Raw genomic sequence first — 21,174 nt, 5'->3', positions numbered from 1 at the left:
ATTGATCTAATTAAGGAAAGACATAACTAGGGATAATTTAAAGAAACCTAAAAGGAACTACTACTAAACAATTAATCTATTTATTAATATAGTTACTAAATCAACTATTTATTACTTACACGAGAATTTTAATAGTAGTATTGCCTACTGACACAGTGCTGGAGCTTCCCACAAATTTTCAAAGTCAGATAAACAGAGACGAAAGTGGTCACAGAGAATTCTCTTCTTGATATCATCGAGGATATAACGGATCGTACCCTCATGATTTTCCTTTCCACTGCAAAAAGTAGCATAATTACAAAACTTCCAACTGCCATACAAGATCGTTTTGATAAAAAAACGGGCCAGTCGCGCATTTTTTGGGCTGGCTGGAGCCCACTGAAAAAAGAAAACAGTTGTACAAGAGGGGAAAAAATTACCAAAGAGAGAGGAGATCACAGGAGTAAAATACGATCACACTTTTTTAACACGGGAACAATTAAGTAAACAGTGATCAATTGTTTCTTTTCGAGAGCAGTAGGCACATTTATCAGAATCAATATAGCCCCAATGTTTTAGGGAATCGCGGACTTCAATGGCCCGAAGGACAATTGACCACAACACATCATTCTTGTAGTTTTCAGAAAAGTCATCTCGAACCAATTTCCAGAGATTGTCAAGTTTGAAATCGATAGAAAGAAAGGGGGAACAAAAACGGTGAAGAATCGGGGAAGCAGAATTCTCTCTTAACAGCGCCTGATAGCATTTCTCAGAAGTAAAATCAAAGTCTTGCCACTCTTTGCGGGACACAATCTCGCGAAGAGTGGTAACCGTCGAAAAACATTTCTCGTAATATGGTGTGGAGTCATGCGAACTCGGAGTGGAATTGTCGCGAAGAGAATGCCACTCCGGCCGAAAAGAAGCAAGCCCAAATCCTAGTAAGTATTTGGTAAGGTGAAAGGACTTTGATTCGGGGTTAGAGAGATTAGACACTAGAGAGGCTAGCTTTAAGGAGTCCCCTTTGATTTGGAAAATGAAAATTCCAAGGCCACCTTTGTTAAAAGACTGGTGGCAGGTCATTTGAATTACTGTCTCAATACGAGAGCCCAAACAAAAGGCCAAATTAGTGAATTTACTTTACAAATAACCCATCGAGGAACGCCGCACAGAACCGAAGATAGATAGAGTAGTTTACTGATTCCTAAGACATTGATCAAAAGAGATTTGCCAACGAGCGAGAGAGAACGAAATTTGCAGAAATTAAGATGTTTTTCCAACTTCTCAAGTTTTGGTTGCCAATTATCCACTCCAGTATCATTGCCGAAAACAACTCCTAAGATTTTTAATTTGGTAGACCACCTGAGGCCATATGGTTGATCGCTCCGTGTACGCCACGCGCCCAAACCACATGGCCTCCGTTTTGGCGACATTTAGGCGCGCTCCAGAACCGCGTTCATAAATATTAATGGTATCAAAGAGAGATGCCAACGAACGAGTAGATTTAACAATACAGGTCGCATCATCAGCATATACCCCAACTTTATATCTTACTCCGCGTGCGCAGGGTAAGAGAAAGCCTTCTATGGCGGAATTGTTTCAGATTTTACAGGCGAGAGTTTCAACACATAAAATATACAACAAAGGTGACAGGGAATCCCCCTGTCTCTCCCCGCGAGACAAAGGTATCGCTTCAGTTAACCATTCATTAACGATGACTTGCATGTTAGCACCATTATATAGTGTGCTAACCCAGTGACAGAATGATGAACCAAAACCAAAACTGTTTAAGAGATTCAATAAAAAGGTGCGATTAACTCGATCGAAGGTTTTCTCTTGCTCGAGGCGGAGTAAAATACCAATTTCTTTAGTGCACTAAATATAGTCTAAAATATCCCGCAATGGGTGTAGGTTTGACGTAATTTTCCGTCCGGGCACAGAACAGGTTTGATCAGCATCAACGATAAACTGTAAAACTTTAGAGAGACGGAGAGAAAGAGACTTAGAACATATTTTATAATAGACATTTCATAAGGAAATTGGTCTCCAATTTTTAAGATCTTCGCGATCCCTTTCTTGAAAATGACTCGAGTATTACTAGTTTTCATAGACTCGCACATCTCTCCAGCTTGGGAGCATGTATTAAAAACTTGGCACAGATATGGACCCAAACGGTTCCAGAACTTCGAGTAAAATTCGACCGAAAGGTCATCAGGGCCGGGAGCTTTGTTTGTGTACATTTTATTCAGAGCGACAGTAATTTCCTCGAGCGTCAAGTGACCTTCACAAGAGGATGCCTGATCGGATGTGAGTTGACGTGACAAAGAATATAAAAGATCGGTTTGAACTGCGGCATCTACCGTCTCTTCAGAAAAGAGTCGAGAGTAAAAATCCAAGTGCGCTTTTGCAATTTCCTCTTGAGAGAAGACCTCATTGCCGTCTGAATAGTACACTGAAGAGATGTGCGATCTTTGCGCTTTACTTCGCTGTAAATCAAAAAATATATATATCGGCTGGGGCATTCGCCCTCTTCTAACCATTTGGCACGATTACGAATCATAATTCCTTCTATTTTTTCGGTACGGAGAGTTTTCAGGCGACTTTCCGTTTTGGATATAGAATCGGAGACGGTTGTGTCACCATTAACTAGACGTTGCCGAAGTCGAATTAATTTATTGGTTAAGAAAACTTCACCTTTATGTAACCGTCTTCGTTTCTTACGGGAAAAGGAGATCGCTTCTTCCTTAATGGATTGTTTTAGAAACTCCTACCAATCCTGGATGCAAACGAAAGCATGTAAGAAACGTATGTGATCATCGATTAAATTTTCCATAGTAATACAGAAATCTTTGTCTTTCAAAAGGGAATTGTTAAAATTCCATAAACCAGGACCGCGTTTTATGCTACTAGGAAAGTCAAAAACAAGGGAGACAAAGTTATGATCAGAAAATGAACAAGGAAAGATATCACACTTCGTCTCAGGGGAGAGCAATTCCTCAGAGATGGGAAATTTATCGAGTCTGCTCGCAATTGTTGAGGTGGAATTGATCCACGTAAATTGCCTTTGTTTGGGGTGCAATTTACGCCATACATCGGTAAGAATGAAAACACTTTTCAAGGACTCGTAATCTTTATGAATAGAGACATTGCCCCCAGATTTGTCTAAAGCGTTATCACAACAGTTGAAATCCCCGCCAATGATAGTCGCGGAGGACGGAATAAAAATTCATGGAGAGAGTCGAAAAAAACTTTCCGTTCAGATGGATTGGGGGGAACGTAAATATTAACGAAGTTCAAATCAACATCGTTCGTCCTGATCAGGATACTGACGTTACGACCGTGCGAGTCTTTCCTCCAAGATATGACTTAATCTGAGATTCTAGGGGAAATCAGGGTTGCCACTCCGCCTTGTCGGCCGATGGCAGGGGACCAAAAATTACGTCCCGGCCACCGATGAGACACGGCCTTGATTAGAGACTCAGAACTAATAAACGTCTCTTGTACAAAACAAAAATCAAAAGATTCTTTTCAATTAAATCAAATAAATAATTGTGGGTGAGGGGATTCCTCATGCCCCTCGCATTGATAGTTAATAATTTGAAAGATGTTTAGGAAGAAAGACTCGCTTCAGAAAAAACATGAAAGGAATTACTTTGTTTTTTTGAGTTTCTATTTTTTCCTTTTTTCTTTCCTGGGTTAGAGGTTTCTTTACGAGACGGAGAGAGGACGGAGGATTTTCGTTTCAGGTCGTGTGTAGTTTCCATGTCGTTTTCAGGGGTGTCTAAAGAAGAGATGAGTGTTGAGGTTGGAACAGGCCGTATGGAAGAGCGAGGTTTTCCGGTGACAAGAGTAGGTGAAGTTGGCTTTCTGGAACAGGTGAGAGATGGTTCGGTGAGACGGGCAGCTGTAGGGCGAGATGGCTGTTTAGCGGCTTTAGTTGAGGTAATAAGGCCTTGAGGGTCAAGGATCGGCGAATCAGAGGAAATAGGTTGTGTTGGCGACAATTCAGAAGAGGCAGGCAAAGAATCGGTAGATTGGTCGATCGTAAGGTTTTCGGCATTAGGTGGAGGGCCGTCGGTGGATGATAGATTTTCGGGCGTAAGATTTTCGTCGATGGATGGAAGATTCTCGGGCGTAAGATTTTCGTCGGTGGATGGAAGATTTTCGAGCATAAGATATTCGTTGCTGGATTTCCTGGGCGGAAAAGTGGAAGCGAGTGGAAGATTTTCATCAATTGATTGTTGGTCATCGGACGTGTCGATGTGTACGTCTTCCAATTGATCCGTTACCGTGCCATAGACCGCTGGAGAGACCCATGAGTATCGGCAATTAACCCCATAGTGTCCTTCTTGTTTGCAAATACAACAAAGAGTTGGGCGTGGGCACTCCCGCGCTTCGTCTCCGGTAACATCGCAATTAAAGCATATCTTATTCGGGCATACATTTGCAAAATGATCGGGGCAATTGCCTTTACGGCAGGTAGGAATCTGGCTGTTGCACTTGACAAAGATTTAAAATTTTCCGAAGGGAAGAAAACTCGGAATGGGCCTGCACACACGCACACGATAATGACACAGGCCGTTTTAGATATTAGGGGTGTAGGAATGTTTATCACGGCGATAATGTAGCACTTCGCAGTAAGGTGACAGTCGTTTGGTTATAGCCAAATTTGACAGCTCAAACGGTGCATCGTAAATCGTCAGGAAAGTTAAGGGCTCGTCCATACCTTGAATGGCGTAATTTTCCGAGTTCATGTGTAGAGAGTTTAGACGGAGGAAGTTTTCCATGGCAGTTATGGACTTAAACGTAACAACCACTTCGCCGTTGAGTTTTCTTTGTAGACATTGGATGTCAGTCGGTTCGACCTTCGAGAATGCCAGCGCGTCGAATACAGAGCGTGAGGTCATTAATTTGTTGGGAGTAAACAAAGTGGTTCTCCGCCGCTGTGGCATGTTATTCTCTACAGGCCACGCGTGTTATTCTCTAATTATGGAGCTTGTGCCAGTAGTATGGGCAGCTCTTGATGCATATGATTTTCCATTGACAATAGACGAGTTTTCGGCATTTTCATCCGAGGTGTTCAAAATATCTTCGACAATCCCCTCTAAATTCTCAGTAGATTCCATAATCAAAAGCAAGTAAATGAAGGCCCAAAGGGAAAACTAACCTCTAGTTTAAAGATTGGGTTGGTAATCCAAAAACTACGACCACTGTTTCGGCCTACTGTGCCTCATCAGTGCAGTGCTGATGCTAGGATGGGGGAGGACCGAGACGTTCACCCCCAAACGATCCCACATTTGTGGTATCGTCTAAGCCATGCCAGAGTGCTCAAACTAGAAAAGCTAGTGAGCTATGCGCAATGCTGGCGGCAATAACTCATCCCACAGTGCTCGATTTGGACATGCAAGCAGGGCTTTATATGCCAAAGAGCTATATATAACTGCAGATATTGATCTTAGGTAAAGTGCTCAATTTGGACATGCAAGCAAAGCTTTGTATGCCAAAGAGCTATATCTAACTGCAGACAGTACTCTTTTTTTTTTAGAATATAAAAGCCTGGAGACCAGGCGATTTAATTTCGTCACAATGATATCTATTTACAATTCTAATTGATTAAAGTATTCGAGTTCAATCATGAGTTACTAAAGATATTTTCTCTTACAGGCGGCACGAACAGCGCACGGGCTACAATAGCCCGGAGTAAGCGCCCACCTGGAAGAGGTAACAGTAACTAGTTTTCTATTTACAAAGAGTTTTGTCCCGATCATGTGGGGCGCAAACAGCGCGCGGGCCTGTAGTCCGGAGTAAGCACCCCTCATGCGCGAGGTTTAACAAGTTTTATTATGCAAAGGTTCACGGGGGAGCAAGAGAGGGGAACAAGACGGGTTTACCAGCGTCCACCGAACAAAATGCGTTTTTGAAAGACCAAAAATTCCTTAAGGTATCAGTGTCGCTACTAAGAATTCTGAGTTGGGCATCTTTCTTAATTCAGTCGATAATCGCGTTGGAGCTCAAAAGAGAAGCTTCGAAGGTAGCTTTATTTCTGGCAAGCCAACACCAATATATGATGGTTGCCTTGAGAAAGTTAGATAATGATATACCGGTGATAGAATAGTCTAGGGAAAAGGGGTAATAGATAGATGCAGGGAGATAGAGAAGGGGGAGTCGAGTAGAACACGGAAAAGGGGGAATAAATGGTCCCAGACTTTCACAACTCTGGGACATCCCAAGAAGCAGTGTTCAACAGTTTCTGTTTGACCGCAGATCGCGCATTTGTCATTATTGATGTATCCCCAAGACTTTAGGAGATATCTTACTCGGATCATTCTATGGATCGATAGCCAAATTAGATCGTTCTTCTTGTTTTCAATTGGCTTTAGACGAGACTTGCGCCACGCCCAGGCCCAACGATTGATGGGGCGGTCCACAGCAGACGCCCAAAAACCGGAGCACCGAGGTGCAACGCAGACGGGTTCAAGCAACAAAAGATATAAATTCTTACTGGTGAGTAAATCAGGTAAGGTACCAGTTTTCTGATGCAAGGTACGGAAATTATCTAAACAAAGCTGGTAGTAGTTGGAAGGAAGGAAGGAAGAGGGACCAGAATTGGTGGGAAAAGAAAAATGGGGATCTAGAATAGCTAACTTATGTCCTAAAAAATATCGAGCTAGGTAATGCCATTTGGATGTGCCAAAGTCATCTCTTAATTTGGAAAAAACAGAAAGGCGCAGGCTAGCGCACTTAGATTTAAAATTAACGACGTTGAGGCCCCCAGAAGGTGGGGGCGCACAACAGCGTTCGCGACTAACATTCTCCATTTTTCCTTTCCAGATAAAAGACCAAATGATCGATTTAAATCTATCGTGCACCCGACGGGGTGGGGGATGACTTTAGCAACGTGCCATAAACGGCTTGGGCCTTAAGTATTTACAATTAAGGTCCTACCGATAAAAGAAAGGTCTCTTTGTTTCTAAAGATTTAGAACCGAATTTAGTTTGTCTAATTCGGCCCGCCAATTGTCGTCGTCGACATTGATGAGGCCGTTTGAGAAGAAAACACCAAGCACTCTCATTTTAGTGACCCATTTGAGGCCATAGGGAGATTCAATTCTAGTTCGCCATTTTCCTAACCACATTGCTTCAGATATGGGCGTATTCAGTTTAGCACCAGATCCTTGTTCAAATTTTGATACGACTCGGAGAAGTGAAGAAAGAGATCTTTCGGATTTTAAGATGCAAATAGCATCGTCAGCGTACTGGGATATTTTATATTGAAGGCCCCCTGCTCCGGGGAGCAGGAAACCTTCAATATCTTTACAATTACGGATTTGCGTTGATAATACTTCTGAAACTAGCACATAAAGGAGAGGAGATAATGGGCATCCCTGTCTCACCCCTCTCCGTAAGTGGAAAGGGGGGGGGGGGACAGGGAGCCATTAACAATGATTCTAGAGAAGGCTTTAGAATAAAATAGTTTGACCCACCCACGAAGGGAGGGGCCGAAACCAAATTTACGCTATGCAATAGTCTCATCACGAATTCGTGGTCAACTCGGTCAAAAGCTTTTTCTTGATCTAAGGAAATGAGAACACCTGGTTCATTTGTTTTGTCAGTCATGTCAAGGGCATCACGAGGTAAGGCCAAATTTGAGAAGATAGTGCGGCCGACCACACCGCACGTTTGGTCTGAATGCACGATGGAGTTCATGACTTTTTTCAATCGTTCAGTGATGATTTTAGATGCTAACTTGTAGTCAGTGTTTAACAAGGAAATTGGGTGCAATTTTTTTTGCGAGGCGTCGATCATCTTTTTTGTTGATGAGTCGTAGGAGGCCCTCGTACTGGCTATCCGCGAGGAAGCCAGCAAGAAAGGCTTCGTTCAAAACAGAAAGGAGAGATTCGGTCAAATCGTTCCAAAAACACAAATAAAATTCTGTTGGAAGACCATCAGAACCGGGTGACTTGCCAGTCTGAAGGGCTTCCAATGCAGTAAGTAATTCATCATTAGAAAAAGGGCCTTCACATAGATTGCGCTCAAAATCAGTCAGTGAAAATTGAGGTTGTCAATTATTTCAGTTTGAATTTGCATACTGAGAAGATCTTTGGTGAGTAAGTTCTTATAGAAATTGGTTGAAATGTTTTCAAGATCATTTTGTGAATTTCTGAGAACACCATGCTCGTCAAAGAAAGATTTAAAACTATTCGTGTCAGCTCGTTTTTTCTCCAGATGGAAGAAATAGCGTGTTGGTTTCTCGCCTTCTTCGAACCATTGTGCTCGGGAGCGGACTTTAGCTCCTTCGGCTTCTTTCGAGATTAGAGAGGACAATTGGCTTTCCAAATCGCTAATTACACCTGGGTTATTTAAGCGATTAGAATGTAAAGCGTTTTTAGCACGGGTTAATTGCTTAGTGATTAGGATTCTTTTTGCATTTGCAGTTCTCTGTTTACGAATACAGTATGAAATACTTGTTTTGCGGATTTCAATTTTTAGAGCATCCCACCATTTGCGAAGGGAGGCGAATTCGGGGATTTCAAGCTTAAAGTTGTTAATCGATTTTGACATAATGTTTTTAATTTCTACATCTGAGAGTAAAGAGCTGTTGAACTGCCAAATTCCAGGACCGTGATTAGAAGGGTTAATCATTAGTTCAATTTTTACAAAGTCACGAAAAGATAGTGCGTATACGAATGGAAGAATATTACACTTCGTTACTGGGGTTAAGCCTTTAGCGATAAGGAAGCGGTCAATTCTAGATGCCTGCGTATGGTCTTTGTTAGACCAGGTGAAAGTTACTTTGTGCGGGTTCCTTTTGCGCCAAATGTCTGTAAATGAGAGGTCAGCACAAAGGGATCGGAGAAGTTTTTGATCAGACAATGGATGGCGGAACAATTTAGTTTATCTAGGACAGTGTCCACACAATTAAAGTCTTCCCCGATCACCAGATCTCCTTGGGGGAGAAAGTAATTATGTAGACGAGAGAAAAAGCTATTGCGGTCTGAGGTAGTATTGGGAGCGTAGATATTGACTAAATTAAGTTTAGAATGATAACATTCGATGAGTAAGCTCAATATTCTTCCGTCTGAGTCAGTCAAAAAACAAATAATTTTGCCTGGGAAGTTTAAAGAAAAAAGAATGGCAACGCCGGTGGACTTGCCTGTCTCGAAGGACCACAGACATTTGCCAAGCCAAAGTTTTTCGAATTCCTCTGCGTGCTTTTTGCAAGAAACGTGCGTTTCTTTTAAAAGAATGATATCACAATTCAAATGACCTAATTCCTGAATAATTTTTCGAGTTTTGCTGGTGGATCAAAGTCCTCGCACGTTTAAAGAAATTATTTTTGCTTGCTCATCAAGTTTAAAGTAAATAATTAATGTTTATACCGTCTTCTTCTATGGTAAGCTTTCTACCATCCATCATCATCTCTGGTTTCTGTGCCAGAGAGATCACGGCGGCTGGATCTGTCGCGCTCGTAGCGATAATGGTCCCGATAATATTTGTCATCTCTTTCTCTTCTATCGTCCCTGCGGTCTTCTCTTCGCTCTTCTTTTCTGCCATTCTTCTTTCCTTCATTCTCAGAACTCCTTGTGCGCTCTCTTCTGTCATCCCGTTGTTGCCCCTGTCGTTTTTCGTCTTGTTTACGCTTTTGCTCCTCCTCCTGCTTGCGCATAAGCTCTTCTTTTTGTTTAAAAAGGGATTTCGCGCTTTCAGATGTTTGGCGAAATTTGCATCCAATATCAAGAAAATTTACGTGGTTTAATTCCACACGGTCAATTGGGAGTAGACTTTGTTATGACGTATGCTGAGCACGTCACTCACCTCGTGCGTTGTTGTTGTTAGTACATCCGCCTTTAAACTAGTTAAGTTAATATTGCAATTGACTCTATTCTCGTCTCTCCGAACACTACAAATTTTAGCGATGAGTTACGGGATTAAGTAACATGCCCGGGGGATATAATACCACCGAGGTCGAAGTCGAAGGAGCGAGTGCAGCTTCATTCAGTGCTGCAGTTGCTGGTTATTTCGGACGAATGGAGAATTTTGACCCGAAAGTGGGAGAGTGGTCGACATACGTAGAGCGTTTGGAGATGTTCTTTGTGGTGAACAATGTTCCCAACGAGAAAAAGGAAGCCAGTTTACTTACCTTGATTGGTGGGAAGATGTATGCTTTGTTAAAGAGTTTAACTAAGCCGACTAAACCGACGGAGTTATCGTTCACGGAAATTGTAGAAGTTATGGGCCGACATTTGACGCCGAAACCGATTATCATCGCCGAAAGGTACAAATTTCACAAGTACAATCAAGTGGAAGGTCAGTCAATTCGTGAATTTTTAGCTAAATTGCAAAAATTAGCAGAAACTTGTGAGTTTGGGGTATATCGCGATGAAGCATTGAGGGATGGACTGGTGTGTGGCATCACCTCACAAACGATTCGAAGAAAATTATTAGGAGTAGCAGATTTAACACTAAAGAAAGCAGTAGATATCGCCGTTGGTATGGAGTTGACGGACAAGGAAATATTCGAGATTTCTAGTGAGCCTAAACCCGTTCGGAAGGTGGAGGTACATGATCCATGTTTTCGTTGTGGTAGGCGAAGTCATTCACCTGAAAAGTGTTTTCATAAAGATTCCGAGTGTCACATATGCAAACGAAAAGGGCACATCAGTCCAAAATGAATGCAGAAGAAGTCTGCGAAATCCCCAACCCAAGGTAATCCCAAGCCACAAAAATTTAAACAGGGAAAGAAGAAGAAAAAAGATCGAAGAATTAAGTTGTTAGGCACTGGAAGTGGTTCTGGTAGTGAGGCTTCTGAGTCCTCACCTACTGAAAACTCCGGTGACGCATATCACCGTGAATGGCCTATGTTTTCTGTAAGAAATTCCTCAAAACAAAAATTGGATGAAATATTGATACCGATTAATATCGATAATGTTCCCTGTAAATTAGAATCGGACACAGGAGCTGCAGTGACTGTGATCCCTGAAGAAATATGGCAAAAAGATTTGGGCTCAGTTCCTTTGAAAAAGTCTAACGTGACTTTAAGGAGCTATTCTGGGCAATCGATACCAGTGTATGGAGAAACTGCTGTTTATGTTAAGTATGGCTCTCAAGAACTTGACCTACCCATTATAGTTACTAAAGGGAAAGGTACGTATGATGCACGATCCTTCGCAGTAGATAGCGCTATTTATGCAATAGCGAAAATCAGACCTGAAAAAAATCAGGCCTGTATGGGATTCGAACCACTGACTTCTGCGATACTAGTGCAGCGCTCTACCAATTGAGCTAACAAGCCAACTGAGAGCAGGCCGTTAAGTTGATTAAGATAGACTATCTTATCCGTTGGAAAAGTCCGTTGGTCCTGTTTTAGACTTAACCCCTACCTCGATCCCTCCTATACAAATTCGTCAGATTGATACGAGCTTGCTTTCTTTTGCGCTTTTCATGCGCAAAGGTCATTTGCTTCTACTCAGGGCACTGACTTCCGCCATTTTACAGCTAACGACGCTCGTTTCAGTTTTCGTGAAGTTCTGGGATAGAGAAGCTAGTTTAGGAAAAAAAGAACCTTACCACGTTCTAAGTTGACTATAAGGTATCTCTAGGCAAAATATGAAGGTTTTCAATATTTCTATTATGGACCACATTTTTCGATTTTCAGTCAGTCAATTAAAACATTCACTCTTAACGGTTTAACAGAAAAACAAATAGGTACGGGCTTTCTCGGGTACCGTCACGAACTGTCGCTAATACATAATCACGGGTGAACTAGAGCGGTTAAACTGTCGTGGTTAATGAATGTGATGAAGAAATGGCTTAGGGGGAAATGAAAAGTACTTGAAATTAGCATGAGACACCGTTGATCTTGGGTTCGAGGAAAAAGGTAACAGTTGCAGATCTCTACAAGAAATCGAATTTCGTTCGAAGTTGGGCTGGGTTTGAGTAATTGGGAATCGACTGAGGTTAGCGCGCGGAAGCGCTTTTCAATTTTCCGTCTTGCACGATAAGAGCGGCCCCTAAAAACTTCGGAACACAATCTCTTTTTTTCGGTTTTCTGAATATATATATGAACTTCATATATTCATTGTATTTGATTTATCATCACGGGTTTATTACGAATCAACTTAACGGCCTCCTCCCAGTTGGCTTGTTAGCTCAATTGGTAGAGCGCTGCACTAGTATCGCAGAGGTCAGTGGTTCGAATCCCGTACAGGCCTGATTTTTTTCAGGTCTGATTTTCGCTATTGCATAAATAGCGCTATCTACTGCGAAGGATCGTGCATCATACGTATTTAATACCGCAGTTCAAAATATATGAACTTCATATAATAATTGTAAAGGGAACGGTGTTGCTCTCATGGGAAGAGATTGGTTGTCCAAGATTAAGTTGAACTGGCACCGCATTAATGCTGTGTTCGACAAGCTAACCAACCAAGACCCAAGTTAGAAGACGTAGTTCAAGAGTACCCCAAATTATTTGATGATAAACTAGGTACCATTACTGGATTCACAGCTCAACTCAAAGTGAAAGAGAATGCTACACCTCAGTATTTCAAGTCTCGTCCAATGCCTTATGCAGTCAGGGAGAAGGTGGAAAAGGAGCTGAAGCGCCTGGTGAAAGAAGGAGTATTAAAAAAGGTTGAAAGTTTGGATTGGGCCACACCAATTGTTCCCGTTCTTAAACCAGATGGAACAGTGAGAATTTGTGGCGATTTCAAACTCACCATTAACCCTTACTTAGATGTCCCAGAGTACCCTATGCCGACACCAGACGAATTATTCACAAAGTTGAATGGAGGTGGATTATTTACTGAGCTAGACCTCAGTCATGCCTACCAGCAAGTAGTCCTGGATGAGAAGTCCCAACCCTATGTCACCATCAATATCCACTTAGGTTTATACCGGTACACTAGACTACCATTTGGAGTGGCAGCTGCACCTGCAATATTCCAACAGATGATTGACAAAATGCTAGATGGCCTGACCCAAACTGGCGGAATATTGGATGATTTGATCGTCACTGATCAAAACGATGAGCAGCATATCGAGAACTTGCACCATACTCTCAAGAAATTTGAAGAATGTGGAGCTAAGCTTAAAGTCTCTAAGTGTGCTATTATGCAACCTAAAGTGGAATACTTTGCATTCTTGTTGGATCGGGAAGGTATACATCCTTCCCCAGCCAAAGTTCTAGCAGTCCTTGAAGTTTGTGAACCTGAGAACCGAACAGAATTGCAATCATGTTTAGGTTTGGTAAACTACTATTGCAAATTCATCCCAAACATGTCAACATTGGTCAGTCCTTTGAACCAGTTACTGTCGAAGGACACACCCTGGTGTGGGAATAGGGAGTGTCAAGTATCATTTCAAGCTCTTAAAGATACTCTGGATCCTTCAAAAGTGTTAGTTCAGTACAATCTCAAGCTTGAAGTTCAGTTAGCCGTAGACGCTTCACCTGTAGGCCTGGGAGCAGTAATTTTACACATCACTGCTAATGGAACTGAGCGTCCTATTGCTTACGCCTCGCGATCTTTAACTAAATCTGAACGAAATTATGCGGTAATTGAAAAAGAAGCTCTAGCCATCATTTTCGGTATTCTCAAACTCCAGCAATTTCTGTATGGACGCAGATTTACCCTTCTGACAGACCATCAGCCCCTAACGTTATTGTTTGGTTCCAAGAAGGCGATTCCAGCCGCAGCTGCATCACGGATTCAAAGATGGGCAATCCAGCTTTCAGCTTACCAGTATGATATCAAGTACAACAGATCAAAGCAGAATGAGAATGCAGACGCCTTATCAAGACTTCCGTGTAAAGGAACAGACGTTGGCTTACACATTGACGAAGAATCAGCAGACGTCAACAGGATCCAAGTTGCTAGAGTTCCAATCAATTCTAAACGGCTTCGGGAAGATGCAGCCCGAGACCCAGTGTTATCGAGAGTCATTCACTTCACCCTTTATGGATGGCCGGACAAGTCCGAGGTTTCAGACAATTTGAAGAGCTATTTTGCTAAACGTAATGAGTTTACAGTGGAGGACGGATGTCTTTTGAGAGGAACAAGAGTCGTGATTCCAGCGAAACATCAGGAGACTGTGTTAGCAGAGTTACATCTGAGTCACCCTGGAATTGTACGAATAAAAGCATTAGCTAGACTTCATGTTTGGTGGCCGGCGTTAGACTCAGATATTGAACAGTTAGTTGGAGACTGTGAGACCTGTCAGATAACGCACAGTAAAGCGCCACTAACCTCCGATAATCCCTGGATGTGGCCGCACCGACTTTGGCAACGAGTTCATGTCGATTATTGTGGTCCATTTCTTGGTGGTTTCTTTTTTGGTTGTCGTAGACGCGAAGTCTAAATGGCTAGAAGTGATACCCATGTCAAGCACAACAGCTCAAGCAACGGTGGACGCATTACGCTCACTCTTTGCTATTCATGGTTTACCCGAAGAGATTATCTCAGATAATGGCCCTCAATTTATTGCACAAGAGTTTAAAGATTTCCTAAGATACAATCATGTGAAACAAATCCTCAGCGCGCCAAACCATCCAGCATCTAACGGCGAAGCAGAGAGAGCAGTAAGAACCTTTAAACAAGCGATGAAAGCAGCTAAAAGTGAGCCTGGTACCATATCACAGAAGATTTGTTCATTCTTATTGAGCTATCGCACTACACAGCACACGGCAACAAGATGTACGCCCGCTGAATTGCTGATGAACCGAAGACTACGGACACGTCTAGATCTTTTACGACCAGATCTTCCAAAGAAAGTATCTAAACCCTCCAAGTTACAATCTACTGCGCCCAAGAGACAGCTTAGTGTAGGAGATCCAGTCTTGGTACAAGACTACAGGAAGATTCAAGATCCTTGGGTCAAGGGAGTGGTAGTTGCCAAGTTAGGACCTGTGACTTATCGTGTACAGGTAAAAGAGTTATTTTGGAAACGACATATCGATCAGTTGAAAGACCTCTCAGGAACGAAGATTCAACGCCATAAGCAGGAACAATCAGAGGATTGGGAAGTGAATGTGCCTCAGTCTTTAGCAGCATATTCGCCAACTGAAACGCCCGTCACCACAGTAGGACACGTTCCTTCACATAGTGAACCAACACCCAACCAGAGTCAACCTAGTGCCACGGAGGCGACACCAGCCCCAGAACAACCAAGAGATCTTGTAAATCAAGAAGCAGCCGTTTCATACAAGAAGTCTGATCGACGTGACCAGACTGTTTTTCCAGAGAGACGCTACCCAGTTCGTGACCGACGACCGCCTAAGCGCCTTATTGAACAAGTTCCTTAGTGAGCTTGAGACTGTCCAAAAGAACTCTGACGTTTTATTATTTAGTGTTCGTTGATACTTTTCCTAAGGAAGGGAGGAATGTTATGACGTATGCTAAGCACGTCACTCACCTCGTTGTTGTTGTTAGTACATCCGCCATTAAACTAGTTGAGTTAATATTGCAATTGACTTTATTCTCGTCTCTCCGAACACTACAGACTTGACAAGTTTTTTATTTCGAAAGACTTATTGTCACCCAATGTTAAGTGTGACATTCGCCCTTGTTCGCTATCAGACCACGATTTTGTTTTTCTTACCTTTGATATTCCCACCGCTGTAAAACGCGGTCCAGGCGTTCGGTGTTTTAACAACTCTCTTTTGAACGATAAGGATTTTTGCGCTACTATAGGAAACTAAGTGATGATCATGTACGTTTTTTATCTTGTTTTCTGTGTCTCCAAGATTGGTGGGAGTTTTTAAAACAGTCTATTAAAGAAGAAACGATCTCCTTTTCCCGCAAAAAGCGAAGACAATTGCAAAGAGACCAGGTAATTTTGACGAACAAATTGATCCGTCTTCGTGAATGTCTAGTTGACGGAGACAATTCCGTTATCCCTTTAATTTCTCACACCGAATGTCGTTTGAAAGCCCTTCGAACTAAACAAGTCGAAGGAATCACTATTCGTAGTAGAGCAGAATGGCTAGAGGAAGGCGAACACCCCAGTCGGTACTTTTTTTAATTTACAAAGAATTAAAGCTCAACGATCCGACATCTCTTCTGTTTATGATTCTACCGGTATCGAAGTCTCCTCCCAAGAGGAGATTGAAAAAGCTCATATCGATTTCTACACTCAGCTCTTTTCCGAAGAACCGATAGATGCTGCTCTTCAAGACGATCTTCTATCTTCTCTATCACGGAAATTAACTTTTGATCAGGCGTCATCTTGCGAAGGCGAGGTCACGCTTTACGAACTTACTCTCGCTATGAAAAATATGAATAGGAATAAATCACCTGGCCCTGATGGCCTTTCGGTTGAATTCTACGCTAGATTTTGGGATCGTTTAGCTCCACATTTATGTCGTCTTAAATGCATTCTACCGAACCGGAGAGATGTGTGATTCCATGAGGATGAGCAACACACGCGTTATTTTTAAGAAAGGAGATTGTAAGAATCTGAAAAATTGGCGTCCGATTTCCCTCTTAAGCGTTGATTATAAGTTATCCTCAAAAGTTCTCTCTCTTCGACTCTCTAAAGTTCTGGAAAATATCGTTGACCCTCATCAAACTTGCTCTGTGCCCGGACGCAAAATTACTTCAAACTTACACTTACTTAGACATATCTCAGATTACAGTGACCGCACGAATGAAACCGGCATTTTGCTCAGTTTAGATCAAGAGAAAGCCTTCGATCGCGTTAATCGCACCTTTCTGCAAAGCCTCTTACCCCGTTTTGGTTTTGGCCCGTCGTTTTGGTTTTGGCCCGTCCTTTTGTTTTTGGATCAACACTTTATATAATGGCGCCAATATGCGTGTTATTGTTGATGAATGGCTAACCGATGCGTTTCCTTTATCTCGTGGGGTGAGACAAGAGGATTCCCTGTCTCCCCTGCTCTATGTTTTGTGCGTTGAAACTCTCGCATGCAAAATCCTAAATAATCCTGAGATCGAAGGCTTTCTCCTTCCGGGCGCACATGGTCTCTACTATAAAGTTAGAAATTATGCTGACGATACGACCTGTATAGTGAAATCTTATCGCTCTCTGCAAGTTCTTTTCAACATGATTAATATTTACGAGAGTGGCTCTGGGGCACGCCTTAATCTCACGAAAACAGAGGCCATGTGGTTGGGGGCGTGGCGTACGCGCGACGACCACTTGCACTTGGCCATTTGCACTTGGTCTCCAATGGATGACAAGAATTAAAATTCCAGGTGTTGTTTTCGGCCGCGATACTGAATTAGACAACTGGCAGCCAAAATTAGAGAAATTAGAAAAACATCTAAATTTATGGAAATCCCGCTCTCTTTCTCTTGTCGGCCGATCGCTCATCGTTAACACCCTCGGAATTAGCAAGCTCCTATATTTCTCTGCAATTTAATCTGGCCATTTGTCTGGGGCTGTCGAATTGAAACGGTTAGCCGAGCGTCCTGCCACCAATCCCTTAGCAATGGCGGTCTCGGCATTTTGAATTTCCTGATCAAAGGTAACTCTCTTATATTAACCTCGGTAATTTCCAATTTAGATGATCACGAATCAAAATCCTTTTATTTGGCCAGATATTTTCTAGGTTCTAGGCTTGCCTCCTGTCGCTCGGAGTGGAGTTCTCTTCGAGATAACTCCACCCCGAGTACAGAGATCTCGACGCCACATTATGAGAATGTTTTCTCGGCTCTCATCCCTCTACGTGGGATTCTCTCCTGCACGGAGTGCTGCGATTTTGAATTTTCTTCCAAGAAATGTTATCGAACTCTCTTGAAGGAAAACTCCACATCTCCAATTCTTCATCGCTTTTGGACACCCTTCCTTCCGATTGACTTTGATCTTGACAAATTTTGGAATTTAGTGCGAGATGACTTTTCTGAAAATCGTAAGAACAACATACTCTGGAAAATTGTACTTCGTGCTATTAAGGTCCGCGATTCTCTAAAAAATTGGGAAAGTATCGACTCAGGTAAGTGCGCCTTCTGTTCCCGTAAAGAAACTAGATCACTGTTTTCTCAATTGCCCCCGTGTGAAATCTGTATGGTCCTACTTTTCCCCTGTCATCTCCTCTATCCTTGAAACTAGCTTTCTCCCATCCTGTACCTATGTTTTCTTTTTTCGTTGGACCCCCGCTAGCCCAAAACAGAATCGTATTGCTCGCTTTCTAATTAAGACAGTTCTGTACAGCATCTGGAAATTTCGAAATAAATCTACCTTCCACAATAGGAATGACCCCTCTGAGGGTATAATTCGCTATGCCCTCAGTGAGACCAAAAACAGAATTGCGTGCGACTACTACCGACTCTCGTTATCTAACTTTAGAAACGCTTGGGAGTCCCCATCAATCTGTACAATTGATAGGGACTCCTATAGAATACTTTTGTAAATAGGTTACCTTAAAGTGCTACTACGACGAAATTTTGATGATGTGTTTGTCAAAAAGAATCATTTATATCAGGTCATTAAGGAAGACTGTTACTTAATATTTCATTGAAATGAAGATTTTCACCCGACAAACTGGAAAAAATTAGCCCTAAAAAGTTGCAGTGAGCCTGCGGTATAGAGCTGCGGCTACGCGCTTTTGGCCAACTCTTTTTGTCGTGACGTCATTTTCTTAACTTCTCACGTATTAAATTCGCTATTTCTTGCTCCTTTCTCACTAAAAAAATGTCTCGTTCACCTTCACCTTCGTCTTTGAGCAAAATTTATTACAGTCACAGCGAAGAAAGTGAACCAGAGAGTTTTCCTGAAAAGCCTTTTCTTGAAATAGGCGGATACGATGACTCTGTGGAGCCGGTTCCGATCGAAGAAAAAGCTGCATTGCATCTTGAGAAGCTTGCCTTGGAAGAGGAGGAAGAGCAGAATTTACTAAGTCGTTTTTCCGGGGAGGAAGACATCAGAGATTGGTATGTATTCCGTGTTATGAAATACAAAAGCTTTCACAATACGAATCGAGAGAATAAAACTGATCGAATGTGTTTACTGAGTCTCTATAGTTCTACTTCAAAGCAAACCGCTTCGAATTTGCAAAGTTCACCGTAAGCACCGAGATATCAACAAGACGATCCAAGATCGTAAGTCGGGCTATAGGTAGACGTGCAGTTATGCATAAAATGTTTTTTCATCCCTGAAAGACACCAATTCTACAACAACACACTGTCACATATTTTTGGTGCAATACCCTAAAAGGTATCACAGGAGCTGCTGCTGTGGACCTTTTGAGGCTAAACAGCCTAAGGGGTACCAAGCTCACCTTTTTAACCCCTAAAAGGTACAACGAGCACCCCAGTCCTTTTTTTTAAGGAGTTCCCCTTCCCAAGAGTAATAAGTACATGCCAATTGATGCGTGTGTTAAAAAAGATATGTTATGAAATTTAAATCATAATGGTCTGAAAGCAAGGGAGTATATTTCATCGTGAAAACATTGTAAACACACCATATCAGTTAGGACCTTCCCTGATTTTCTCTTTGAATTAATTAATGCAGATATCAATAGTTCGGATTGTCTCACTCTTGTGCTGTTGTATAACTTTGAATTTGATTTTATTTCTAAAATATATGTTGCAGTCTTTTCATTTTTGGAGCGGGTTCCAAATTATCATAACTATAAATTCGTCTGTGCTTTTGCATGTGTCTGATTTGGTGCAGGTCCATGTTAGATGTGCAAGACAAAAATTTCATTTCATAGTGAATAATACCTGTTTTAAGTTTCTTTGTAACAATGTTAGAAATAGCTTGTACTAATGATGGTATACCACTTATTTTTATTTGTTGTATTGCAGGTTCACAAGTATCTTCATAGGTCAAGAAGAACACGTACTTTGCTCTCATTGTTTGTTGAAAAATACAAGTAATACTTAACAGTAACTTGCAAGCCACAATCAAAACCCTGTATTTCCCCTGTAGTTATTGAAAATTAAGTTTCCAACTTTCTTTTTTGCATTGTTTAAACCACTGGACAACATCTCGTACATAGCTATGAGCTTTAATTTGGACTGATATCTCAGCTCCACAAATATTAAGACTCGTGTATAAATCTGCCCTTTTTAGATGCCTGTTGATGCCCATGTTACGATATAAATTATTTCCTCAGTCAGCTATGCAACATAGGGTTATGGAATTCTGATAACTACAAGACTTTGCTACTGAGTAACACATTGCATAAAGCCCTAAAGCAGAGCATTGCTTACAAGAGCAGTTGTGTTCTTCTCTCAAACAGTTCACTGCAGTTATTTTATATGTACTTATCTGCACTTCTCCGAGTTTATAATTGTCATTGAGGGAGTCTATAGTCTGGAAATACTGTACTAAGCCCTGAATAGATGGTACCTCTAATAGTACACACGTACCTGAGGGATGGCTTCTACCATATTCGCCTCTTCTATGAGAATCAAATATCTTACAACTCCCATTATCAGTACAATAGATACTGACACTGTTTACATTCTAATGTCAGAATAAATGAAGAGTAATTTTGCGACACGAGTAATTCAAAAGCCCTCTCTGTAGACATACTGTACTGATATTCCTCTATTATTGAATCACAAAAATGTAAATTACCAGTGTAGCTTTCACTTTACTTAAGCTGGTAAGTTTTCTCAGACAAAGCAATCATTGACAGTCATTCTGTTTGCATTAAATAAAACTTCCCTTTACATCAATCATAACAGTGTTGAATACAATTAATTACCCATCTCCAAAATTTGTACCAGGTATGTGCTCCTTTTATCTTATTAGAAATCAGAGCAATCAAACTCATAGTAACACATTGTTTTCCAGCATTTTCATCGAAGTACATAATATCACCTTAACTATATGGTGCCTTGATTGTTAGAATAGGATCAATACCATGTTTTGGAGACCCAAAATTTGTTTCAATGTCATTGTACACATTCAGTGTAGCCCAATGACCTCTGTGGCTTGCATTCTTGTGCACACTTGATAATGTATTACAGCTATACAAGGATAGATATTTGCTCAGAGTCTCTACAACTCAACAATTTTCGATTCAGTGTTGACTGTTTCGAAAGCCACTTCTTTCTCATCTTTTGTACAAACTTAATACTGTCATTACTGCTGCTTTTTCTAACTCTGCATTTGACGTAGCAATACATTTTTGATGAGATAGGAATGTTTTTAAGAATTCCCCCGCACATCAGTTTCTTAATTTACTTGTTTTTACGTGAAAGCTTTACTAGTTTTTTTACTGGCATTCTGC

The 21,174-nt window shown here is 41.5% G+C and overlaps 1 protein-coding gene across 1 annotated transcript; it reads left to right on the top strand.

Annotated features, from left to right (window-relative positions):
* The first annotated feature begins 9,913 nt into the window (after nt 1-9,913).
* On the top strand, nt 9,914-10,648 carry LOC148730695 (uncharacterized). The gene has a single exon (XM_088761840.1). It carries the CDS (start codon nt 9,914-9,916, stop codon nt 10,646-10,648), a length of 735 nt encoding a protein of 244 aa, XP_088617966.1.
* The last annotated feature ends 10,526 nt before the right edge of the window (nt 10,649-21,174 follow it).

Source organism: Stylophora pistillata, chromosome 5 (assembly GCF_964205215.1).
Source record: "Stylophora pistillata chromosome 5, jaStyPist1.2, whole genome shotgun sequence".
NCBI classification, from domain to species: Eukaryota; Metazoa; Cnidaria; class Anthozoa; order Scleractinia; family Pocilloporidae; genus Stylophora; species Stylophora pistillata.
The sequence above is the reverse complement of the archived record's forward strand: the minus strand, read 5'-3'. Positions and strand labels throughout refer to the sequence as shown.

Coding starts and splice junctions, on each gene's coding strand:
- LOC148730695 (XM_088761840.1), top strand. CDS start 9,914: ATGCCCGGGGGATATAATACCACCGAGGTCGAAGTCGAAGGAGCGAGT.